Raw genomic sequence first — 27,220 nt, forward strand, 5'->3', positions numbered from 1 at the left:
GCTCCAAAACCCCCACACTCAAACCAAGCATTCAAATGCCATCTACCACACCAGTACACACTCCGTCAATCTGGTAAAACGATCAAGAAAAAGAAAGAGGAAAATAATGTTACAAATACAAACTGTTTACTATGCCTCACAGGCACAACAAACTGTTTACTATGCCTCACAGGCACAACAAACCAAACAACACATCGACGGAAGCTAAATCAGTTCATATCACCAGATCATAGAAAAACAAACTTGTTTTGACATGAAAGATTAATTTATTTTGTCTCCTTCCCTCCCTGTCCCTTTACTTTCCAGAAACACATCCGTTCTCCTTCCCCATCACCTTCCATTCTCCAGCTCCTCACACACCACACTCCTTCCACAACTTCCCCCATAGTCTCAAACACCAGAGCTCAGCGAGAGTCCGCTCCGTTGTTGGGTTACACTACTGTCCGTCCAGTGGGAATGTAGATATGACAAGTAGTACTAGAAGTAGTCCTTTTGTTTATTTTTTTTCCTTCTTTTTTTTTTCGGATCATTTCATTTTTTGCTGAAAAGAAGCGCGAGACGGTTGGCCGTTTGATTTTTTCTTTTTTCTTTCCTGTTTTTCCACTCTGTCCTTTACAAAGTCTGCTGGCGATTCAAGATAAGCTCCATGTGTAATGGCAGTGGTGACAGGTGAGATCCTCTTCTAGTTGAGATGTTGAGCTGTCGTTACTTAAGCCTGGAACACAGGGCGGAGCGGGGGGGTGGGGGGGGGGTTGTCAGTGCTGGTACACATACCGTACTTACTGTACTGTGCTGGTGCCTCAATATCTTTACAGACACTATGTACATTGGACACTGCGATTACCATAGAAATGATCCATACATGCTTAAAATGTAACATGGAGCAGATGGTGCGGATGTGGAGTTTTGGTGATTTGGGCATGGTTTGAAATCCAACTGCGGTAAAGCCAGCTTGGTTATGGCACTAAAGGGCAAGAGGCATGAAGCATGGTTTTCTTTGTTTAACCGTGACCCTGTACTACTCACCTGATGGACTTCCTGATCATTTTAAACAGGTATCAACTAACAACTTCTTTAGAGGTGATAACCTCTTGCGGTGATCACAATATCCTTTTCAAACAGTTAACTACAATAGTAGTGGTATTGTATTTGTCAGTTAACTACAATAGAAGCAGTAACTGTCTTTTGGATCACAATATCTTCAAGGCTAAACTCAGTGTGTTGTACAGGCATTCTGAGCACCACATGAGATCCTACTGGACGGCTGTAGCTGATTGGTTACATGTCAGAGACGTTATGAAGATGAGAGGAGAAGACGGTGACCAATGAAGATGAAAGGTCCACCGGTGGTATAGACAGTCCTTACAGGTCCCCGTCGTGGCCTACGTGATCAGCCACCTACCAGAGCGTCTCACACAGGACGTTCCACCGGGAAGGGACAGGGGGACAGCGGAGGCGGGCGGGGGAGGGGGCGGGGGGGGGTTGAAGGGTGATGCCAAAATGCAGCATAATGAGGAAAAGGAAGTTAACCCACAGCAGCTACTGTAGCCTGGCCTTGTCTACAACTAAGGTGACAGACAGCAGAAATGTGTGTGTGTAAATATACATTATTTATCTGGAGGAGCTCTCTATGTCTCAGGGAATAGTATGTGTGCTGAATGATGATCCTGAGAAGATATACTGTAGGGTACACCGTGTTCTTGCTTTTCATTAAGAGTACACCAGGAGGGTGTGTGTGTGTGTGTGTGTGTGTGTGTACAGTATGTGTGTGCTATAATTCTCTATGGACTATTTTATTTAGGGATTCTTCTCAAGTTTAGTGTTAAGTTATTCCCTTTCATTATTTAGAACTATTTGATATAAAATAGCCCGGGGATTCAGTGCAGCAGACTAAACATATCAATCAAACAGTTCACAGCCTGGAAAATAACCCTTCTCTCATTTCCTTACATTTTGTAAAAATGAGCCAATTTCCTCTGGGTCAACACAGTCCAGGCAGATAATACAGTATATGGGTGATGTGAGTGAGAGTTAGAATGTGAAATGAGTGTGTGACACAAACTATGACAGGGAGGACTACATTCAAAAACCCAAACCGGAAGAGCAAACATCGAAGACCTACCATGCATGCACTTAGACCCAGGAGTCAACAGGCTGGGGTTTAACGTCACAAGCATCCACCAGATTGACCGCAGGCCTGTTACTCCTGATATAGTGTTTCCTATTTGAGTCATTCTGCAGCAATGGGAGAAGGGGGTTATAATGGCAAAACAAAAGAGGTCAATCAATATAGCTGTCATACAAAGGTGTGTGGGGCGGGGGGGGGCAGGGTTAAGGGTTGTTCCTTGATTATTTAAGGAAGCTTGAAGGTCAGAGGAGAGTGTTTAAGTTAAATCAAAAAACAGAGTAGTACAAACGCAAACATCACATGCAAACGGAGCAGAGAGGGGGGGGGCAAAAGCAGTTCCAAACAGCCATGTTGCATTCTGGGAAAACAGTCGTCCGATAGTAGGTCTAGAAAACGAGGCTGAGCCACGGGTTCGGTTACTGAGGCCCATAGGGAAGACCAGAGGCTCCTCTTCTGACCTGTAGACAGGCTCTCTCCCTCTGTAGGTTTGGGTGGACTGTGCAGTAATGAAGATCTGGCCAGTTGCATTTGCATAGCTACCATTCATCACAACGCAAACTCGGGAAAGATGTAATTAAGATTATGCCTGAACTCATGATGAGTCTATTCATCAAAGACTAGAAACGTTATGAATTAAGTTTGATGGCGGGTTTTGTTTTCAACATCTTATCATCACAGCTTCCTTTGAGGACATCCTCTTGTAACACAGGCACGTGATTGGATGTCTCCTCTCACTCATCTGTGAGTAAGTCTTCCTGCCCAGTGAGTTTGGCCTATGGGCATCGATAGCCAGGCACTTGACACAGTACAGCCACCTCTCCCTGAGCAAGGCAGGGTCAACTCCACTAGGAGGAGAGGAGGAGTTCTTTTAATCAACGTCCAACGTTAATTACTTTACAATCTTTAAAGCTCCCACTCAATTATCTAACAGTGTCAGGACTACAGCCAGTGCGTTGGGCTCTGTTAGATGAGCTGCCCCCAATAAGCCTGAATGAAAACGTCCTGTCTCCTCAAAGAACGGATATTAGGAGCTCTTTCTTAAAAGGGCTGGCTTAGACACATGGGCAAGGGTATTGAGAGAGACAGAGAAAGAGAGAGAGAGATGGAGAGAGACAGAGAGAGCGAGCGGGAGAGAGAGAGAGATTGACGATATCTTGCATCATTAATAATTGATAGCCCTTTCGCCGATTGCAAGTAGTGGTCGCCTATGTGTGTGTGTGTGTGCGTGCCTGCGCGTGTGTGTGTGTGTGTGTCGTGTCTCAGGGCAAATCTGCGCCTACCTTTAATGGCTCCCGTTCTGTCAGGTCCACTGACCCGTCCCCAGTCTTGTACTTGCAGTCCTTCTCTCTCTGGTCAATGGTGGAGTAACCATCTAATAAAGAGAAGGTCAGAGGTCGGGGGAGTCAGACTGTGTCCTCCTCCCACACTGGGATGTCAGCAGCCTAATTAGCCTCCTTCAGGTATGAGACGGGGGCGGCTGGTAGCCTGGCGTCGCCAGACTGATCTCCATTTCACTCTGCAGATCAGTCTGGATATCCAACCGTTCTAACTGAATCCACTCGAACCGAGATTGGTTCGTGCCAATCACAACCGTTTGTCTAATATGGGGCGGGTTTAACAAGATGACAGAACAGAGGAAAGCCGAGGCATTTTCGCCAACAACCAAGATGGCAGCAGCTGATGTTGAATCCGCAATCGCGACCGTATTAAACAAACTGAACGGTGTATTTTCTCTAAAAGAACAAAACAACTGCATTTGAAGCTTTTGAAAGATGAGTTTGCAGTACTTCCAGGTCTGGCGAAGCCAGGCTAGGCTATGTTAATGAAATTCCAGTCTCATCAATGAGTTATCCCCTTTCTGTGTTCCTATGTGATTGAATCTTCCTAGCTGATTGAATTCCTATTTGATTGATCTTCTCTGTTCATTGTTTTACAACCTCTGTGAAACTTCTTTCTCAGTCTGTTTAGAAACACCCTTTGCTCTGTGACATCACCTCCCTTTACCCTTTGTCCCTGAGTGCATGTAGACTTCCTCTACCATGCTATAAAATGTCCCACGATCCTTCAGTCCAACCACTCTGACTGAAGGAAACACTTCCTGTTTTCAGAGTCCGCTTTGCAAAACATAACATCAGAATAAACCTATCGTCTTTGTTTGAAACCAGCTTGACCGACCACTCAGCGTGTTCTTGAAATCTAAACTAAACCAAGTAAGATTTTCATTCATAGCTAGCACGCTGCTGCCTGTTTACATTTCCGGTCGCTCAGCGCTACATCACACGTTTCTTTGCTCTGATTGGTTGTAGGTCTATCCAATTGCATCCAGAGGCATTTTGATCTACGCCCGTTGGTAACGCCCCTTGGGAATCGGAAAGCAACTGAGTTTCCAGACCCTTCGCCTTTTTGCGAATCGGGTCTGGCGAAGCCAGGCTAGTTGGCTGGAGGGCTGACGCACAGAGGGACTCCACGCTCACGGTCCCACGGACGCGCCATGCTGGGCTGCCGGCCCCGAAGGACAGGGACCTCACAGCAGGACATCACTAGAGCCCAGGACGTCCTTAGCTACTGTAGGAACAGGGAGCGCTTTCACTAGCTCTGCTAGGTTAAACACACGGGAGAACCGGTATCGCCCATGCCGTTCGCACTTTTGCTCTTATGAATGGCCGTCAACACACCAACATCTTGTCAAGAGAGTCGTCTTGCAGCATCCAAAACAGCAGCACCAAAAGTAAAAGACTGTCAAGACTGTGGAAATGTTAGCAAATCCCAATTGCGATCCCTTCATCAATTCATACTGCATGTCTGGTCATTCCCAAAATGGTGTTTAACAAGATTGTTAAGCTTCGGAGTTTCTAAAGGAAAATGAAATTCCGTTTTACACAAGAGGTAGGTACAGATTGATCCCGGGAGGGATTGCAGTAGAGAGAAGACAGCTAGTTTCTCAGAGTCTATGGAGGTCATGCAAACTCGGTCTTACCTGGACCAAGCTCGTCCATAGGTATCTTATCACCACTGCCACATTTCTTGGTGCCTGAAAAGCATTTATCATAGGCTGTTTGTACGGGGGCAGCACACACACACACACTTTGTCCACGAGCCGGTGCTGCTTTCAGGCCAACGGCTCTCAGCCAATGTCTACCAGCAACGCCAGCTGAGAACGGGCGGGAATGACACCTGCGCTGTACAGGTACGTGTAGGCAGACTACGCACGTTCACAACAAAAACAGTGCTGGAAAAGGCTGTCATGCTTTCGACTCCTCCGTCAATGAGATGTTTGGTGTTTGCGGGCCACCGTGGTAGTACCTCCCTCTATGACCACGGATATCCAAGTCAATAAGCTCTTACCGGAAGTTTAGAACACTATTGCATTATAGATCTATCCTACGATATAGATATCCGACCTACTGTATAGATATCCAACCTAACCTCTGAGTGACGGTTTGTTTTCCGTGCTGACGCACCTCGGCTGTACTGTAGTAACTATGTAGCGCGTGAGATTCAGCAGACCCTGCAGCAGTGGAACGGGGCAAGGAGAGGTGAACTCAGCTATGTGGCTGTGTGTGAGTACACACACCGAGCACAGCTAGAGGACCCCCCCCCCCCACCTCCCCACCCCCCCACTCCGCTCAGCTACACCCCTCTACTCAGAGCCTCACACACAAACACGCAGCACCCCCCCTGTCTCCGGGCGTCAGCCCGAGGAACCCCCCCCCCAGCCCGGCCTGCACAGTGCGGGCGTGACTGACCTTGGTTCTTCTCCATCAGGGGCAGAGTGGTGTCGTCGTAGCCCGGCTTACCGTTCTTGGCCGCTTTTGGGGTGGCGGTAGCTGTGGGCTGAGGTGGGGAGAGAGGTAGAGGTACGTGAAAATGGTTCAAGTACGACACGAGCCAGTTCAACAGCGTGGCATGGTGCGCTTCTACGCCACTCAAGAAACAACATGCAAAGACGACTCGTTGTTTTGTTCCGTTGGTACTGTATGATTGTACTGTCGTGTACTTGTATGAGTCTAAACTGTATGTAATGTCTGTGTTGAATGTCAAATGGCTCCCTACTATAAGCTTCTGATAGCTTCTCAGGGAGACCATGTTCACATGAAACACGAGCAGCAGGTAATGCACATGACATGTGAATAAAGCATCATTCGTTCATTCATTCATTCATTCATTCATTCATTCATTCATTCATTCATTCATTCATTCATTCATTCATTCATTCATTCATTCATTCATTCATTCATTCATGCATGCATGCATGCATTCATTCATTCATTCATTCATTCATTCATTCATTCATCAGTGGGTGGATCACGTCGACACTAATGCATGTTCACCTTTCTTTTGCTATTGCGTCACAATCGAGTCTATACTGAGCCGGATGCCCAACCAACTAAAACATTTGGGGACTCCAGAGAGATGTAGGAGGGGAGCGCGTCAGGGGGTGGCGCGTACCTGGAAGTGGCTCTTATTCCAGCCTTCCTTGGTCAGGGCGTTCCGCAAGTCCTTGTAACTCCACACTGTCTGGAGCACGTGTGACGCCGCCTTTGTCTCGCGTGGTGATTGGCTGAGAGAGAAGAGGGAGGGAGGAAGGGAGGGAAGGAAGCAACACAAAATGAGCTAGAGAGTGAGCGCCATGACGCTGCCAGCGTAGCTAGTAGCTCCAACTACAATCAATTTCAAATACTAAGTCACCTATTCCCATGAGGAGCTCCAAGGGCTAGCTGGCTATTAATTCATACTCCGACGGGCGCACTTTCCCTTTCATTAGCTCCTCCTAAATTACAACGGTTATTACGTCACTGCAAAGTCGTTATCAGTCTCAGAGGTTGGAGAAAGCACATCTATTTGGTGTTGAATAAAGCATGTGTATTCAGAGCTATTGGAAGCTAATCTCATAAAATCAATAGTCAGGGAAAGAGATTTTCTATTATTCCCCTGGAGGATTTATAACCTGCTGCATTCAATATGTTTTATTGTATATATGTTAGCTACAGCGTACTGCATTTTAATACTAAGAATAAAGGGATAGGTTTCTGTTCCACAAACTAAGTATGCTATGGATCAGAGAATACGACAAGAAGACATCCAGCTAAAATCTGCAAATCTCGCCGGTACGGCCGGATCGCCGGAGGGAGCAACGCATCGGGCGGACGCTCCCTGAGGGCGGTTACTTAATCTCGGCTCGAAGATTCGTCGCGCTACAGCGACCCTGTCGGAAGTCGGAATCGCGGTCACGAGCTCGAGAGAGTCAAACCGCCAACCGGCGGGGTTGTGCGACGAACCTTCAACAGTAAAAACGAGGCAATCGAACATGGGTGTAATGCGTGAGTGTGATTGGCTATCAAATTAGAAAGAAATCTCAAAAAAGGGGAAAAAAGAAAGAGGAAAAAAATGTGCAGAGGGGGGAGGTGGCAGAGATTCAGGGTCATCTGAATGTACCCGAACGCCAGCTGACAATCATGGTGTTTGAGAGCTATTTCATAATATCCATCATGAATATTAATGATAAAATGTAATTACATTCAAGGTCAAACTAATGTGTTGGCTATGTGATGAGGACTGGCTCTCTAATGACTTGGCACAAGACGGTGGCACAAGTGATCGTCCACGCGCTGCTAACAGAGCACTGTTCCATCAGCTGGCATGGCTGAACGAACCCCACCTGGTCCTGTTGATGGCCACCAGCTTCTCGATGGCCAGGGCCTGGATGAGCGAGCGGGCGTTCTCCGAGCTGTCCGTCACGATCTCGTGGATGGTGTTGAGGATGGCCACCACTGTGTCCTCCTCCAGGTTCTTGGCCGGTCTCTGCTGCCCGCTAGGCAGGTTGCTCACCAGGTCCCGCATGGCATAGCTCCCTGCCAGGGCAAAACAGTGCATCAGGAATGGGCTGGATGGCATGTGTGTGTGTGTGTGTGTGTGTGTGTGTGTGTGTGTGTGTGTGTGTGTGTGTGTGTGTGTGTGTGTATGTGTGTGTGTGTGTGTGTGTGCGTGCGTGCTCGTCTGCTCGGCTTGCGCTTCGTACCGATGAGGTCTTTGTTGCGCCGGTCGATGGAGAGGTTGCGCAGGGCGATGGACACGGCGCGGACCACCTTGTCACAGTCGGAGCGCAGCAGCTCCACCAGGATGGGCAGGCCCTTCTCCTTGCGGACTGTGGCGCGGATGTAATTGGACCACTGTGGACCGGGGGAAAGGGAGAGCGGAGCACTCGTTGGTCAATGGCGGAGCACTCGTCGGTAAAGGAACGCGGTAAGTGTGCCGTCGCTGTCGACGGGCTTCATCAGGAACGGTGTGCGTGTCTTGGGAATGAGTCGCTAACCTGAAGGAGATGCTACTGTCTCCCTATTTCTTTTGGGTTAGCAACAGCATGTCCCACATGCACACACATGTACAAAAACATTCATTCATACTGTACACACACACACACACCATAGTAGAGTAATATTTCCAGTCTGTATTTAACTGTTCCAAAAAATGACACGGCACAGCACAAGCTTGAATCGTCAAGCAATGCAATTTGTCTCTGTTTAAAAGATCAATGAGTTTGCCCTCTCATTTGTCAGTAGCACAAAACACCAAAGTTTTACATGAAAGTGCTTCCTTGCTGAGCAGTGGTACCCCCTGAGATGTAATTAAGTTGAAGCAGTGCTGCAGCCCGCCCACCGGGTGGCAGTAGTGAGCCTTAAATTACACCACCTTGCTGATAAAGCTAGAGGAAGACAGGATGAAGAGGATTGAAGGGGAAGAGATGCAGATATCCTTTTAGGGGACACACTATGTTCATCTTCCAGATGCAGTGGTCTTATCACCCACCCAGACGAAGCTGACGAACCTGATGAAGACCTCTCACAGGTCGAGACCTTGTACTTTTTTGCCCACTCAGTAACCACTTGAGGAGCAACTGTTGTGCGGACCTCTTTCTCAATGATACCACATTGTCCGGCACCAGGTAGATGTGCTTAGCAACCTTCTTTCAAAAACTGATCAACACTGATCACCCACCCAAGCCTCAAGTGTGAGCCCTGCTGTTCTGATCCACCTGGGCTCAAACTACCATAGAGTAGAGAGGGGTTTCTGTCAAACATGGCAACCACCACTAAAATGTTCCTCTACAGATTAACAGGCAATACATGAAAGATTGGTGCCGTTTCCATGGTCCTCCATGTTCACACTGAATACCAAAAGGTTGCAGACACTAAAATCTAAGTGTTGTTTTTTTTTTTTTTTTTTTTTGAAAGAAACTACAGTAGTCGCTTCTGCCGTTTTCCCACCTTCACTGAGGCAGCGAGGAAGCTGAGAAGAACAGGACTTGCGAGGGATGGTGCTGCTGGTGATGATGAACACAGTGGCAACGGATATGTTTACACTGTGACACATGGGTGTTAAAAACTGTATCACGCTAGCGTTTGCCTGCTATGGTCCCAAGCTTTATACAGCCTGCTAGCCAGAACACGCCATAACACTGCTCCATCACTGGGAGCATTAAGCACCATATTAGTAGATGCCTGCAAATACTCCCCTAGAGAAAGACTCACAATTATCACCAACATGTTGCTAAAATATTGATGGCAACAGCCCAACTGAGACATTAATGTGAGCGCAGAGCTTGAATTACAATTAATGGCTGATACTGCCTATTGAGGCTCAGAAGGCTTTTGCCTGGTGTGTGTGTGTGTGTGTGTGTGTGTGTGTGTGTGTGTGTGTGTGTGTGTGCGTACGTGTGTGTGTATATGTGTGCGTGTGTGTACATGTGTGTGTGCGTGTGTGTGTGCGTGCGTGTGTGTGTATATGTGTGCGTGTGTGTACGTGTGTGTGTACGTGTGTGTGTATATGTGTGCGTGCGTGTGCGTGTATGTGTGTGTGTGTGTCTCAGTGTGTCTGTTACCGCCCCCTATACTCACGGTCCACTGTCCGGCGCTGAGGTTCTGCAGGGCCCCGGCAGCCGCCTCCAGAGTGTTGTAGTTCTGGCTCTCGGTCAGCAGAGACAGATACAGCCTCACTACCTCCGGCTGGTACAGCAGCTCAAAACCTGCAGCAGAAGAGAATGATTGGGGAAGAGGAGAGAGAGAGAGAGACATAGAGAGAGAGAGAGAGAGAGAGAGAGAGGAGGGGAGGGAGGATTGGGTTAAACACACTGGGTATAGTACTTGTGCGAAAGTGCCAATTGACAGCAGCTCTAGGCTGAGTAACTTCACACACAGCAGAGATGAATTGTGTGCAGAGATGTCAAACTGAGGTGCAATTCTCCGTTCCCTCTTATCTCATTCATTTATAAAATATCTATATAACCACTAGCCTGCGAACGTTTGTGGCGCTTCTGCAAAGTCGTTGCTGGTACTGTAAAAACCCACTCAAGCTGGAACACAAGACACATGCAACCATATTGAAGTTGCCTCGGAAGCCATCTTGAGGCAACTTCACTAAAGTAAAAGATCTTTAAGCCTACTTTAATTGCCTCTTTGCAGTCCTCATCATTCCAAACCCCTGCCAATGGGATCAATAACCTCAGTCATAAAACTCTCCCCAGTTATGTACTGGGGGTAGAATACTACCTAAAATATACGAGTCAGTGCGCGCGCTCGCCGTCTGTAATGGTAGAGGTATGAAAACACATTGATTCTCGGGAGAACTCATCTCCCTGTCCGTTTAACACTGCAGCAGTCAATCGTTAAGCTTCTCCTCTGATGTAAGTGTGATTATATTATCAGCTATCAGATAGCAGAGAAAGGAGGAGAGAGAAAGAGAAGAGAGGGAGAGAGAGAGGGGGGGTGGGGATGGAGAAAGTATCGAACCCTCTTTTTCCTCTCAAGGTCGTCACGGACGGTGCTGCGTGTCTCAGGGGAGAATCACTTCTCCCACACTCGCCGTGCAGCATGGGTAACGCGCTCAGTAGGTGGGAGCCCATTGGCTAGCGTTCCCCGTCTTTGCACGCCGAGACACTTACACACGTAGTGTATGCAGACTCATGCAGAGCGGAGAGGAAAGGTCTAGAACAGAGGATAAAGCCGTCTTCGGATGGAAAATATTTTTTGAAAGACGGCTTCCTAGGGCTATGAAAGCACGCGCGGCTGAAGTATTCCCCTCGCTTCCTCGGGGCTCGAATTTAAGAAAATACCCCCTCGGTCCATTCCATGTTATCTGGAGCATTCAGTTCCAGGGTTATATTTGAAACCCCAGAATTATGTGGGCAAGAACATATGAATTGTGTTTGATTTAGCCTATGCTTTCTGGTCGGTGGAGCTTAGAAGTGAAACGGAGTGAATTCCTTAGTAAAAGAAGTTCTGCTCGGTTCTATGCGCTACAGTTTGGCTGTGGTTATGAGAACGCAGCGTGTCTGCGAGGCCCTCTTTAAGGTAATGCCTCATTAAAAAGGAAATGTGTAGAAAATAGTTGAATGCCACAGCAGTAATAGGCATAGGCAGCACTGAAGCGGTCCTCAGGAAACAGACGAACGTGGCATAGCGATTAGCGCGTCTAAATCTGCAGCTCGCACCCATAATTTGGAGGAAGACGTAGCCGCGGAGGAAGTGAGGCTGGGCTTGGGTTAGCCAGATTCCGCCTGAGGTTTGCCAGGTCCAGACGCTCCACGGGAGTGTTTACGATGGAAACCACTGTCCTTATCCCGCTCCAGCTTCCCTCCAAAATCATCTAAAGCTACACCAGCGATGCGAGAGGCTGCCAGTGATGAAGATGCTTGGCCATGTTCAGGTTCCCTGAGGAGCTCTGAGTTACAGCGTCTGTGTGAATAAGGCCAAGGTGTGTGTGTCTACAGTGTGGTATGTGTGTGTCTGAGTGTGTGCGTGTGTGTGTTTGTGAGTGCCTGTGTGTGTGTGTGTGTGTGTGTGTGTGTGTATGCGTGCGTGCCTGTGTGTGTGTGTGTGTGTGTGCATGCATGCATGCCTGTGTGTGTGTGTGTGCGTGCATGCGTGCGAGTGTGTGTGTGAGAGATCAGAGTGGCTGACTCCCAACAAGGTCCGTTCTCTGGAGCCAGATCAGCTTGGCTGAGGCAGTAAAACACCCAGAGCAACACATCTGCACGCGGGGCCCCTTGAGCCCGCGGGGGCCCCTTCAGCACGTAGTCCCACCCATCAGGCCGGCGCGTTGACAGAGATCTCACTGCGAAAGGCGGATTCTTTCCATGCAAAGCGTCAGCGTGGGTCTCCCGGTTTCACTTTCAATACGAGACGGCGATCTAAAGACCAAAAGAATGTGTAAATCCTCCAGTTCCCGCTTACTCGTAATTCCTAGGGCTTGGACTCGCCTCCAGTTCTGCCGTTATGAAACTGCCACGTCCAAGCCAAGGATCGATAATAGGGCCAAGTTCTCCTCAGAGAGAGATGAAAAAGGTCCACCGGGCCTTTAAACTACTGTAATTCATTCAGGCCTCGTTGGTCTCCTCTCGTCACTCTTGTGCCACTGAAGAACTTCAATTCTCCCACTCTTCAGCCTTCAATGTCCATTGTTAGGGCCCCGCATAGGTTATTGACCACATCTCTGTCCTTATTTAGCAGTGGTTGCTAGCGTGCAAGATAAGCTCGCTGCTAGAAAGGTATTATAATTCATGGTGAGTAATGAGCCGCCTCTGTGATGTGACCTCTGACCCCCATGCGGCGCTGTTCTCACACACACACACACACACACACACACACACACACACACACATCTCTCCGCTCTCTGAAGGCTCCGCTCTGCGCCGCATAAACATTATAGGCTGCCTTAAATCCCAACACACATACAGGCGCACACAGCTGTACACACAATCAAACACACAAACACCTATTCATTCCGTCCTTGCGCGCACGCGCACACACCCACACACACACGTAAACCATGTACGCTTACACACACACACCATCTCCACCACTATAGTACACTTGTACTGTACACATCTAACAAGCCTTGGCTGGCGTGTACCTTTCCTCTGCCTGCATGTTGATACGGTAAACATCGGTAAGAGAGGGAGCCATGTTGGTACGGTAAACGTTGGTGAGAGAGGGAGCCACTTTTTACGTGCCACCGGCAGGCGCGGATCTATGGGTGGGCCTGGGTGGGCCTAGGCCCGCCCAGATTGACAGCTGGCCCACCCAGTCAGATTCATGAAAAAACATATTTTTTATAATAAAATAAAAATAAAATATTTTTAAAGTTTAATTTTCACTTACTACCTTGAATGTGAATAGTTTTGTCTTGGAAATGATTAAAAGTATGTATTAATACTAATAATATTCAACTTCCTCTCTTACGTTTACATTGCGTTAACCGTCTTTTTCGTACTGCGTAAGTTAACGTTACCTGATTGGCGCCGGCGGGCAGTTGTTCAGTGTGCGCGCTATGATGGCTAAACAGCTAACATTGACCCGCTTTCTTAAAAAGCCACGTCTGGAAGAGAATGAAAGTTTGGACCAGGCCTTGTCCAAAGACAGAGTGGAGGATCGTGGTGAGATGTGTGCTGGTCCTGGGGATGAAGAAGGAGAAACGGCCACAGCTTCAACATCTCGTGAGTGTAATGCTAACGTGAGCATAAAAGCTGAAGCTCCTCCGAAGCGACCCTCATTGCCACCGGCTTCTGAAGAGGAAGTTCCACCGAAGCGACCTTCACTGCCACCGGCTTCTGAAGAGCTAACTGGTAGGCCTACACCGTCAGAGACTTTTCTCCGCAACAAACCGGATCAAGACACGCCTGAGATCATCAATGTTGACTGGACGCTTGAACAACCTGACGCTTCTGTCGTTTGAAAGAGAACTAACAGATACCTTGGATCATGACGACATCATCAGTTTCTTCAATTCAAAACCCAGACGACTCCGCCTTCCCTGCAAACACGCGACGTCAGGTAGACGTTCAGATCATGTCTTAATAACGTCCGTCGGTCCAGAACCCCATTTGTACGTCTGCTGGACCTCTAGATATTCAAACGTCTGGCTTGGACCCCTCTAAGACGACTGTGGACGTGCAAAACGGGTTCAATATTTGAACATCTAAAAAAAACATTCATTCTGGCTCCTAATTAGATGTCTTTGGACGTCCGAAAAAGACAAAAAATACATCTAAAAGACGTCTTTTAGACGTGTCTTTGCTCAGTGGGTTGTATAACCAACCGATAAGGTAGGCCATGGTTTCATATTTTAGTCTGGCCCGCCGTGGCCTGTATGTTTATGATTGCAGGCACCCTCTGTGCGCGAGGGAGTTCTGAATTGTGACAGGCTAGGCTATTGGCTATTTAATTTGTGTTTGTATGATTACAGCCCGCCGTGGCATGCAAGTTTATGATTAGGAAGCCTCTGATAAGCGAGGGAGTTATGAATTGTGACGTATTGGTTATTTAAATTGTGGTTGTATCCCTGTCAGTGCACTAACGAGGGTTATGCAACATTTGTTATTATCGCGAGCCCGGTTATGTTCCATCCATTCATCTGGCTGCTCATCCATAGGTCTAAAACGTGCGGTGATGAGTTTCACTCAGGCCTACCCAGATTTTTCCAGGCCTACCCATCAGCCACTTTCTGTATCCGCCACTGGCCACCGGTGAACTCTAGCGCCGGCAATTAGCAGAGAACAGAAGTCTCAGGCTGCAGGTGTGGAAAGTAGACGAGGACAAAGTGAAGTTACTGCGATTGAGCGATGAGGGATGCAGATAGTGGCTCATCAATTCACTATTGGATCAACCGGGTTCAAGTGACTTCACTATTGGCTGCAATTAAAGGGAAGGTTGCAGCCTGACAAACATAATAATGATAATAGATTAACTGACTCCGCGATGAATGCGTAAATGCACACGCACGCACGCCCACATGCACGCACGGACACACACACACACACACCTCACATTAGCTTTCTTCTGTCAAACAGTAGAGGCCGTCCATCAAAACGAGGTAGAGAAGGGAGCCAGCTTGGCAGCTTCAGCCTTAACACAAACCTCTACACTCCTACACATCCACAGAGGTACCACTTAAAGCACCATTATTGTACATGAGCAGTACTAAAGTACACACTCGCACCACAGTACGGAGAGCCAGAAGCATCCGGTTCCACACTCCTGGTCCGAAGCAGATGCCTGAACCCCACGAGGCCCATATATACCGCCTCTCTGCGTGTGGGCTCGGGTTTTCACTTCGCCCTCGGTGTCACGGCTAATGAACGTTCGTCCGGCGGACAGCTGCACAAACAGCGGCCGCATCATTAACGGCCGCTTTAGCAGCAATAGCTGCAGGTGTGTTGACCCCGGAGCAAAACCCTTCGAAGGAAGAGCGCACCGCGAACTTTGACAAGGCGCTACGAGGCTCGGGGGCATCTACCGAAGACAAACCGCTTGGGAGGAGAAGACCGTCTTCTGTTTAAGAGTCGTCGACCTGCCGGCCGAGGATGAGAGGCGGTTTGAATGGAGCTCTTCCCTCTCTCCGTCGCTCTCCTCTCTCTCTCTCGCCCTCGCTCTGGCACCGGCCCACGGTCGGTCCAGCCGGGCCGCAGAGCCCATTCAACCACAGACAATTGTCAGTTGGGAAGCGGAGGGCAAAGGTCAAAGCTTTTGAATCAGTCTTATTTCATCCATTGTCTCTGTGCACTGCTGCTGTCTCTATTACTTGGCTCGTCGCCGGTACCCTGCGGGCCCCCGTGTGTTAGCATGCCCAAATGACAGTTGGTGGCGCTCTGTTGGAAGGTGCCAGAAGCGGACGGAAGGCTAACTAGCTTTTTGGCGTATCTCCTTGGACGGCTAACCGTAGAGGATTAGGGGATGAGGACAAAGACATCTCAGAGAGAGAGAGAGAGTGTGTGTGGGGGAGAGAGAGACAGAGAGAGGGAGGGAGGGTGGCGGGCACAATTGATGTAGCGAACCTGCCTCTCCATCTCTCCATCTGTCTCCATCCTCAATCTATTCTCCTGCTGAGGTCTTGGCCTGGTCTCAATAGGAAGACACAAAGGGCTGAGTGATACATGAAAGTGTTTCTCCGGCTTTACGAACCCACTCCACCAACACACTGCTGCCCTGACAGGAGCAGAACACCCCACTTCCTGTGTAAACCGGCCAATTAGGGCCCGCTGCGGCGCCTCGCAGCGTTAGCGGCTTTCAAAGCGGCGCCGGGGCGAGGTAGCATTATCGCCGGTCGCCCCGGGACGCCCACCTAGACTCGACGGGACCCCGGCTCTGAATCGAGTTTCTTTCCAAGTTCACGGGATTTCAATTCTTCTGTGTCACATCCTCCTCCGGTTGGAGAGACACGGCAACTCCGGGGGCTGGTCTGGTCTCCGGGCTGCAGTCAGATGATGGTTGTTGTGGCTCGGCTGAGGGACGTGGCGTTTAGCTGCCGCTTCTCTGGACAGACGGGTAGAACGCGCTGTGGGTTTGTTTCAAACTTTCCCCAAATCTCCGGGATGGAAAGAGACCGTGAATGTGTTTACGTGAAAGCTCTATACTAATAAACGGATAAGCAATGAGCAGGATGCTCAACTGGTCTATCTGGATTATCGATGTTGATTATCGATGTTGATTTTCTCTACTGCGGCTCTCCTAAAGACAGAGGCTAGCCATTAGGAGGACTGTGATCTGTGGGGAAAGGTAGCTCACGGCCAGACCTCCCAGTGCGTGGCTGGACTGCCATGCAGACTGCACCCCGGAGGTCAGGGGAGGTCAGGGGAGACCGGGCCCCACAGATCGACACGACGCAGATGCTTATCGGCCCCAGCAGGAAACGGACGGGTTGTTATGGAGGTGAGAGATGAAGACCAGATACCGAGACCCGCTTCGTTTTCCATATCGCCCTCCGCTTTTCTCCCTTCTCTTGCTCGGTCCCCTCTCCCTCCCTCCTTCTCTCCATCTCTTCTTCCCTTCCTTCTTCCCTGTCGGGGCCCCTGGGTTCTGACCGCAGACGCTGCCGGCGAGCTCTCAGACAAACATTCCTACTGAGGTTCATACTGAGGAGAACAGAGGGACGGAGGGATGAGGGGGCAGATAAGGAAGAGGGATGGAGGGATGAGGGGGCAGATAAGGAAGAGGGAAAGAGGGATGGAGGGATGAGGGGGCAGATAGGAAGAGGGATAGAGGGAAAGAGTGATGGAGGGATGAGGGGGCAGATAAGGAAGAGGGAAAGGGGGATAGAGGGATGGAGGGATGAGGGGGCAGATAAGGAAGAGGGATAGAGGGATGGAGGGATGAGGGGGCAGATAAGGAAGAGGGATAGAGGGATGGAGGGATGAGGGGGCAGATAAGGAAGAGGGATAGAGGGATGGAGGGATGAAGGGGGCAGACAAGGAAGAGCGATAGAGGGAAAGAGGGATGGAGGGATGGAGGGGCGGGCGGAGGGTAAGCTGAGCTGTTCACAAACTGCAGCGGCAGACAGGAAAGGAGGGGGATGGATGGGGGATGGGGGGAGGAGAGAGGGGGAGGAGGATGAGGAGGGAGATGTAGAGGCTAAGGACGCGGGAGAGAAAGGGAAGGAGTGAGGTAGAGAGTAGGAGTGAGAGAGAAAGAGGCGAGTATCGAACAGAGAGAGGGAGGGAGAGAGAGAGAGAGAGAGAGAGTGGAATAGCCACTGCAACGGAGAGTGGTTGCAACGATGTTGCCACGGCAACCCCGCCCGTCGCCACTAACAAATCCATTTGCCTCGTTCGGCGGCGACTGACAGGCTGACGGGCGGTTTTAAATCCGAGACGAAGGGGAGAGGATGTTAGCCGCACTCCGTCACGCTGTCCTCTAGGACGCGCACCGCCATAACTCCACGCCGCAACTGACACACTTCAGTCAAAATGGCAGCCCCTGAAATTGAAATGGAGTTCTTTTAGAGACCGGCAGCGGCAGGAGCTGTTCTCAGACAGTAGTGATTTAGTACTGGAAGTGTGTACGTGTGTGTGTGTGTGCGCGCGTGTGTGTGTGTGTGTGGGTGTGTGCAGTACCTCGTCTTGAGGGCTCTGCCAGGTGCCTGCTCAATCTCTTCCCTGCTAAGCTAATCACGTAGATATGCAAAACCTAAACTCCTGCACGCTCTAAAAAAGACAGAGGGGTAAACGCTTCTGCTGAGAACAGAGGAGGCGGAGGTGGAGGAGGAGGGGTGGGAATTTTACAGTATATATTAGTCGTCTGTGTCACTACCCGAGTCTGAGAGGCAAAGCTTTGGCTACTGTCGTCCTGCTACAGATGAATAAAAAGTTACAGGACAGCAGGTCAGCTATGCAGAGGTTTTGGTAAGTAGGACTATGAGGAAATTGTCATTCCGAGCACAGGAGAAAGCTGTATCTGACAGCGATTCCAGAGTGAAGCAGAAGGCTTTTTAATGTTTGTTCTGTGGTGCGAGCAAAGTGAGAGAGCGGGTTGTAGACTGGACACGAGTCTTGGCAATAGTCTTGTCACCGAACGACTCATACTCTTGGTGTGTGTGTGTGTGTGTGTGTGTGTGTGTGAGTGTGTAAGGTACTCTGTGTGTGTGTGGTGTGTGTGAGGTGAGGATGGAAGGCACAGCGGGGCCGAGCTGATAGGTTGCAGGGAAGGCTAAATAACGGGAGTCAAAGGGTGCCGCTTGAATTAAACCTAGATAATCCGGAGGACTGCCGGTCTAGAGGATCCCGGGTCCTGGGAGTGGAGTGAGGAGGGGGGCGGGGACAGGCGTGGGGCTGTGGGGAGAGAGGCTTGGGGAAAGGGACCGAGGCTGGAGGCTGGAGGGTTGGGCTGGAGGATTGGGCTTGTGGCTGAGGCTGGGAGAGGTGGCGGAGGCCGAGGAGAGGCCGGGGCCGGGGCTGGGAGAGTGGGGTTGGGGATAGAAGCGGCGAGGGCAGAGACGAGGAGGCTGGGCCGCGCGGCGGTGGCTGCGATCGGGTTCGGCGGCGGCGGTGGCGGAGGGATACCCTCGCCTGTGTCTGTGTCGGGGCCTCGTCACTCACTCGGCGCTCCTTCTCCCTGCCGCCGCACGCGCGCCGCAGCACGACGGACCCTCGGGACTAGCTCTCGCCTCGGGAACTATGGTATGAAGATGGCTGTCTTTTTCTACACACACACACACACGCACGCACGCGCGCGCGCCCACACACCTGGGACCCTCAGCCTGCGCATCTCTCACAGGCAGCTGGGGCTCTTCAAAATTGACTCTCTAGGACGGGCCGCTCAATTCTCCCAGGCAATTTTCTCGCTCTTTGGAGTGGCGTGACGAACAGCACCGCCCTAATGGGCCCATAACGCCAGCTTCATGGTCAAGGGCACACTGCCACCTTGTCCTCTTCACTCCAGGGGTGTGTGTGTGTGTGTGTGTGTGTGTGTGTGTGTGTTTGTGTGTGTGTGTGTGTGTGTGTGTGTGTGTGTGTGTGCGCGCGGATGCAAATAAGAGTAAGCCAGAAGGCGGGGACTGTTCGAGTTTTACTACAACCTCAGGCTATATTCCCATCTATGCACCATCTTTGCATCAGCACAGGCTATTAAACACGACTATTAAATGGAGAAGGGGGTGTAGTACTGTATCCATAGGTGACCTCAAGCATACTGACCCATTCACTTCTATGACCAGAGAAAACTCTGGGAAAGTATTTAGCTGGTCATCCGGTATACTGTAGCTAAACTCCGTCGCTGTCTTTGAGACACCGGTCCTTAAGAGCACTTTGGACTCCTGTTGTCTCCATCGCTAATACATCACATTTTGTTTACCAAAACATAAAGCGCTGAATTCCTGGCGGGGCTCTCGTGAAAACCTCCATTGTTGCTCCAGCAGCCAGCCTCTGCCATTCATCTGCTGCTATTTAGATTAAAGTGTCTCTCCCAGAAACAGAAACATCCTCCTCTGGAGCAGAAAGGGGCCGAACAAAAGGCTCCAGCAGGGGAATAAATCGCTGTTGTGTTCCTGCTTCCAGCGTCTCTAATTTTTCCTCTGCAATTATCAGTTCAAGCACTGTGCTTATGCAAGGCTGAGGGGGCTCTGTACTGTAAATCATCTGTCGAGTTGTAATATTGTGGGCTACTGTGTAGCCTGTCTCTGGATTCGGCAGAGCTGTCGGGAGGGGGGGGGTGGGTGGGGGGGGGGACACTTTTTCCAGGCCCAGAAGACGAGAAACACCAGCGCTCACCCAGAGAGACAGGAAGCGGTCGTATAGGTTTGAGGACATCAGAGGAAGCGGGGAGAAATGTCCCTCACGCTCCCAGCACCCGTCACCTCCCACCTGACGACACACCGGCTAGCGAGTACTGCAGACGGCCGCGTGCTATTATGGTCTGGTCTTCAACTCCAGACCTCCCAAGTCTTCTGTCATCAGAGCCTCTGTGCATTTTCAACAACCCACTCGGTGGTCCCTCTGAAATAAAGAGCTTTGTTTTGTTTTTTTAATTCCCTCTTCGCTTAATCACTTCCTTCCGGCAGCTTGCGGGAAATTCACAGGGGCTCAAATATCAGCGGTGAGCCGGTGACAATTCATTGAATTAGTCCTTTTTTTAGTCCCTTTTCGTTTTTTTCCCGCGGCGTGTTTTGTTTGTGACGTGAGGGTGATTCGGGTGCCAGCGTGGACTGATTGTGATTGGCATGCGACCGCTGACAGGCTGGCAGCGCCGCTCTCTGTCGTGAGAGGGTGTCGCCATGGGTGGCATCTTCAACAGCTGGCGGCCTCGTGAAGAGGAGTTCGTTTAAAGCAGGAATCGGCAAGAATAGCAAGCAGGAGTAGCAAGAGGCACGAATAGCAGGAATGGTAAGAGACACGGAGCAAGGTTTTAACACAACACTCAACACAACACGCACAAAACAATGGCATCAAGGGCTGCATTGCTTCAGAGGTCACCAAGGCATTACTCCAAGCTGATTGGCGAGTCAGTATAGACCTCTGTTTCATCATGTCTGTGGAGAATTCTAGACCACAATTATCAGAGCTGGGATGGAAGCACGGCACTCAACAAACTGTCATCAACTCTGTAGACTCGACTGGGGTTCCCACCAGATATGACGCTGGTAGTAAATTATTTATGTGTATACAGACGAGGTACTTCTGTTAAGGATGCAACATTATGTTCGTCACAGCACGTCAATTCAATCTAACAAGAACGGATGAGGGACAGCTTTTCATATTCCTCCTGCTAGACAGGAGTCAAATATACCTGTTGTACAGTATCTGCTAGGTGTTAAGAAGTCAAAGTGTCTCAATTTTGCACTGGCCTGACAGAAAATGTCACCGGTATGTGAAATTTGACAGGAGGAGGAGAGGACGAGGAGGGGGGCGAGGAGGGGTGGCACACAGAGCGACAGAGTAACACGAGTGGGCCGGGACGATGAGCGGTCAAGTCACTCTGGCAGTTTGGGGGTAGAGATTTCGTGCGAGCCGGGGTTATGCAGCCGGGAGGTAGCGTTCGCTATCCGAGTGCGACATTCCTCGGCTGAGCAGCGCTTCTGAACAGGGAAGCCTGGGGACACTGTGGCTCTGCGCCCGGGTCGGGGTTTCTGATCCTGCTGCCAATCGTGTTATTGATTTTTGAATTTGATTTTCCCCTAAATTCACTCCATGGGTGTCGATCGATCCAAAGGTTTCCGAACTTCTAAGCCCAGAGGGATAATGGAATGCGTGCGTTCGGTGTGAAGAAGTAGGGATAACATTTGGTATCGGGGAGGGTGGGGTTCTTTCTCTCATGGAAACCTCCGAGACAGTGAGACCTCCCGAAAAAGACGGCACGCCATAGCTTGACACATGTAGCGCTGATAAGCAGTGACACCTCCGTGAGGACCGATGATCCCCCGAAACCTCAGACAGCTCCCTTCTCATTTCCTCCTCTGTCTAAAACGCGTCTCCGGTAAGATGCATGGGCGAGTCACCGGGCCGCCCGCTACAGCACGTCAACTTCCATTACACAACAGAGCGATAACCGCAGCGGGACGTCACCAGCGGGGAGGAGGCGTCGCGCAACAGTAACGCTCGCCGTTGTTTGCTGACGTTAAGACCTCCTCGAAATTCAATGCGGCGCTCGTATAACAAGGCCGTTAAAGCGTTATGGCGCTGTCGCGTTCGGTAAATGGAATTGTTCTCTCGATTGCTCGACGCCCGGGTTCGTTCTCTGAAGGAAAATAAAACGGAGTGGGTTAACGCTCAGGAGGAGGAGAGTCGAAATGAGAAACTAGAGGAACATTCGCAGGGCTGTTCACGACCAGGCCCAAGAGGGCTTAAGATCAGGCCGTCTCTCTCCTATGGCCCCTGCTACAACTTCGGTAGAATGCCTCAACGCAGTTCAAATCAAAGCCGGTCGTGTTACTGTAGGAATTACAGAAGTTGAGCTGACAAAAGACATTCGTCACTGTCATTATAGAAATGCCGTGCAAGAGAAGTGCTACGGACCGCTGGCTCGGGGAAACCCACACGCAAGGAGAACCTTTCGGCCTCTGAATGGCAACTAAGGGCATCGGGGAACCGTACTGTAAGCATTCAAGAACACCTTCAACATCTCTGAGGGGAGCTGTAACCGCGAAATACCTCCAGAACTCCTGATACAGTGTGACCTTATACAAGCTTTAATACTTGACTTTGGGGTTTAAGCCCCAACTATCCATGTCTCACGGACACACAGCTGCGCTGAGGAGCGATGGACAAGCTTTGCATGCCTAAGTGCTGTAAACAGCAGGTGGTGAGCTGAGACACACATGAAAGAGGAGAGCTACAAATATGCACTGAATGAAGCAGATGAATAAGAAATGATTAATCAGAGACGTCTCTCCTCCCTGGATCCTTCTCCATATGTCTCATTCCTCTCTCTCTCTCTCTCTCTCTCTCTCTCTAGTCCATGCCAAATCTCCGTCGCCCCCCTCAGGTGTAAAAGTCAGAACCAAAATTGTTTTTCAATTAACTGTGAGAGTTTTCAATCATCCACCTGGCAGACACGCATATTCTCTCACTGTTACTCTCTCTCTCTCTCTCTCTCTCTCTCTCTCTCTCTCTCTCTCTCTCTCTCTCTCTCTCTCCCCTCCCTCCCTCTCTCTCTCTCTCTCTCCCTCCCTCTCTTTCTCTCTCTACCTCTCTCTCTCTACCTCTCTCTCTCTACCTCTCTCTCTCTCTCTACCTCTCTCTCTCCCTGTGTCCCTCCCTCTCTCTCTCTCTCCCCCTCCCTCTCTCTCTCTCTCTCTCTCTACCTCTCTCTCTCTACCTCTCTCTCTCTCTCTACCTCTCTCTCTCCCTGTGTCCCTCCCTCTCTCGCTACCTCCCTAATGAAACACCTATTTCACACTTCTTAATGACTTTTATGCCAGTCCCCTGTTCTACAGTTCTGGAAGGGTGACATGAATAATTCTACAGGGGGAGCTTTGGAGTTTGTTAATGATAGATGTTCTACCAAGACAGGTCCTCGTCAGAGTGCAACCATGTGGAAAATAAACAGCTACATTTTCAACAGCTCAACACACACTGAGGTAATATCTTCATGAGAGCAGAGTCACGTTGGAAAGCACAATGCCCCATTTATGTACAGCTGTTACAGTACAGTAGCTGTCCGTAGCTTCATGCGCCATTCTTGTCGCTGTTTATTCATGTGTGTGTGTGTTTGTGTGCATCTGACGCGTGTGACAGTCTGTTTATTTTGTTAGGGACCTGTGAGAATCGAGATAATCCCTAATCTCTAGATTTCCTCGATCCCCCCTCTCCCACATGCACGCACGCACACACGGGTCCTCACTATGATCTCACGTTATTTGACGAGAGATCACGACTCAAAAACACGACTCATCTCCCAAATCTCTGTGTGTGTTTTCAGCACCCCGGGTGCATCTGGGAAGAGAAGATACTCAGCTCAAATCCCCCACTAGCATCAAGAAAAAACACAGCTTACATGTCCATATATTTACATAGACAAACAGGTACAGTAGGGGAGTATAAAGCCCTGTTTGAATAATCATGAGTTTACTGATGATTATTATCGCGGACGGCCTCCTGAATACAAACCTACTGAGAGTGCATGGAATAAAAGAGAACTTTGGGAGAAGCTTATCCACGCATATTCCATTGAATATCCATATTCATAAGGAGAATGTGCTTAGCAAATATACAAGGTACGCATCTTCAAGCATGGAACCAGACAATGTTCCCAACACACACACAAACAGTCGCACGCACGCACACACACACACGCACACTGTACCCACACCTCAGCTGTTATGAGATGGTATCAATAACACCCTAATCCATCCCTCCAAAGTGAAAATGCAGAACAAGGGGGACAACTATATATACAATTGTGCACAATCATGATCACCACTGCAGCAGCTACAGTAAAGCTATCCCAGATCCCAGTGCAGCTGGTGGTGAATGTTAATTATCATCCTCCCAGCTCATCTGCTTGACTTGACATTAAAGCCATAAAACGGCAAAATTGGCATACCCATGAAAAACATAGCAATTAATTGTAATCTAGTTTAACGAGAGCCCACTTTGCTGCACTAATGTGACTAATGATTACGGCCAAACAGGAAGTGCTATTTGAGTTCCTGCCGTTACACCTTGATGAGCGCGCTGATGTGTGAATACCGCATAACCCCCGCCCCCCCCCCCTTCAACACTCCCCTCGCCATGAGGGATTCACATGCTACCCACCTGTATAGATACACACAAACACACACACAGCACACACACGCGCACACACAAGCACGCAGATTCGTAGCGCGGTAGCTGGTGCCTAATGTTGTCAGACGATGGCAGACGTGTTTACTTTTTACCTGTCTAAGGAGAGGAGGGCAGACTGGATGACTCAGCCCTCCAGATACAGGCAGGCACTTATGCGTAGAAGATGTGATACCAGAGTCATGAGCTCGACAGCCATCCCTTTGCTGTTACATTAGTAAAAATGTTATTCAGCACCTTGCCAGGTTAGAAAAAGGAGGCGGCCTGGAGACTCACTGCTGACAGACTAGGTTTCGCTCAGGGATCTGGCAACCTACTTCTATGCCGCCACCAACACCACCACCACCCAGGCAGCCGACTGGTTAATAGCTGTATGATCTAGCCCAGCACATCACACCATCCATCCATCAAAGCCTGTTCATTACTTCTCCTCCACACTTGAGAAGCTGAGGATTCACCTTATCGATGCGTCTAGCTAGTCCACCTAGCCATACGTACATCTTTAAAACACAAACGATAACTCACTGCATCTGGGTAACCACGCTCTAGCGTGTGTGTTATTTCTCCCAGATAATGTAAGTACCGTCGATTCTAATCACGCAGTCCCACGCTCGAGTGCGGCTTGAGAACATGGCCGAGCACAGATATCCTATTTGCTGCTCTATGCAAGTGCAAGGCTGCTGATTCCCAGAGGAATCGGCTCGATGGCTAGCGTGCGGGCTTGATAAAAGATGAGAGAATGCACTAACAAAGGCGGGGTTGCAATATCAATCCACCACCAAAGAGGCCGCCGCCCACCGCCACCGACTCGGGAGGCAGCGAACGAAACAAACAAAAAATGCTTAATTTCTACCGACAGCGCTCTGGCGTGTGTAAGCTCCACTCACTCGACCTCCTATGTGTAAGCTCCACCCACTTGACCTCCTCTAAGACAAACAAACCCCTATTTTGACATTGACTTGAGATGAGGCTTTGAGAGCTGTGGATTCTGGACGTTCTCCTTTTCTGCGGCGTGCTCTGGATGACCGGCGCAAACCCTAAAAAGGCCGTCCATCTCCAGGGAAATGAGCCTACCTTTCGTGGGTTCCGTGCGCTTGGGTAGGTCCAGCGTGTCGTAGTTTTTATCGTTCTCTCCGTTTTTCCTGCCTGGATGGATGGAGAGAAGAGATGTGGGGAACATGAGTGAGTGTCTTATTCTGACATTTACAATGTCGTCATCAATGTCACATTTACAACACCACACGCACAGACAGACGGATGGACGGACGGACGGACAGACACGCGCGGCCATGCGCACACACACGCGCACGCACACACGCACACACACACACACACACACAGACCACACCACACCACACACTACACATACTAGTCTAGCAATAGTGCTTCCCAGATGGGGATCCCTTTCATTAATGGAGGGGTGTGTGATGGAGTGGGGATGACGAGGGTATAATGGGACCACCTAATGTGAGTCTTTCCATCATCGGTGCGTCCTACAGGGAGATGGTGTGAGACGGAGCGGGCGGGGGGGGGGGGGACAGGGTCAGGAGTCTACGGGAGAGGGGAGGGATCGGAATCCTCATAAAGTCCTTGAAACGTTGAAAGTTTTTGGAGAGTATCCAAACTACTGCACCTCTAGCTCGGGGAGGGAGTGAAGAGGAGGAAGAGGAGGAAGAGGAGAGATCGAGAGCTGAGAAGAACACTCACCTTGATTAAACCATTCCTCTATAGTTAGCCAAGGAAGCAGCAGCAATGCCAAAACAAACACAAGCAGGGAGAAGAAAAGAGGCATGGTAAAATAAAAGGGTGTGTGGATTAAGAGCTGGCAAAAATACACATGAACAGTTTCCAATCATCTTTAAAGACAAGGGGAGCATGTCAGAGGACAGACGCAAGGGATTCGGGGGGAGGAGACGGACTAAGACTGAGTTGAGAAGGAGAACGCAAGAGAGGAATTAAGAGACAAAGAAAGAAAGAAGAAAGAGAGCGAGACTCAAATTTGCACTCCGTAGGTGCACGTCGGGGGCTGTGATCAAGGGGTAGTGGCATGAATATACTGGCTCATTAGAGAGAGAGAGAGAGAGAGAGAGAGACAGAGAGAGAGACAGAGAGAGAGAGAGAAGAGAGCCACATGCCCAGGGAGTGAACAGGGCACTGTACTGTAGGTGTCCATTAGCTGTATAGAGCTACAGTAGAGGGCCTGGCTACAGAATACGATGAACAATAGTTATGATGAGACCAGAGTTTTCTGGGGTTTAATCAGCTGGTTGAACTGTCTGAACAGCTCGACGGAACCAGGCGGCTGCGCTCCCTTCCGCAGGCCTGTGTTCAGCATTTTAAACGGGTCGTCTCTCCTCCAGAGAACACCTGCAGGGCCCGCGACGGCTAAACACACCTCATTAGCGCCGTGTGCCACACTGCAGCAGCTGACTGGCTAATTGCTATCAGTATAAATCTGTATACAAGCACACACGCCTCGGCTGTCTTGACCTCTACACCGATGGAATTCCCCTCTGGCACTACGGGGTCAGGGGTCATTGACTTTGGGT

General features: G+C 49.8%; 1 protein-coding gene across 1 annotated transcript in view; it reads right to left on the reverse strand.

The window, feature by feature from the left end:
• Nucleotides 1–333: 333 nt before the first annotated feature.
• The window catches only part of arvcfb (ARVCF delta catenin family member b), a gene marked incomplete at its 5' end in the record, with an annotated part of 89,168 nt that continues 62,281 nt past the window's right edge, over nt 334–27,220 (reverse strand). Inside the window, 10 exons of the mRNA XM_084456788.1 lie at nt 334–715; nt 2,123–2,235; nt 3,409–3,500; nt 5,106–5,159; nt 5,875–5,962; nt 6,578–6,689; nt 7,788–7,980; nt 8,148–8,298; nt 10,024–10,151; nt 25,746–25,817. Coding sequence (XP_084312914.1) covers nt 2,134–2,235; nt 3,409–3,500; nt 5,106–5,159; nt 5,875–5,962; nt 6,578–6,689; nt 7,788–7,980; nt 8,148–8,298; nt 10,024–10,151; nt 25,746–25,817 — 992 coding nt within the window. The 3' untranslated portion in view covers nt 334–715; nt 2,123–2,133. The remainder of the gene's footprint in view (nt 716–2,122; nt 2,236–3,408; nt 3,501–5,105; nt 5,160–5,874; nt 5,963–6,577; nt 6,690–7,787; nt 7,981–8,147; nt 8,299–10,023; nt 10,152–25,745; nt 25,818–27,220) is intronic.

Source organism: Borostomias antarcticus (genome assembly GCF_949987555.1).
Source record: "Borostomias antarcticus genome assembly, chromosome: 23".
NCBI classification, from domain to species: Eukaryota; Metazoa; Chordata; class Actinopteri; order Stomiiformes; family Stomiidae; genus Borostomias; species Borostomias antarcticus.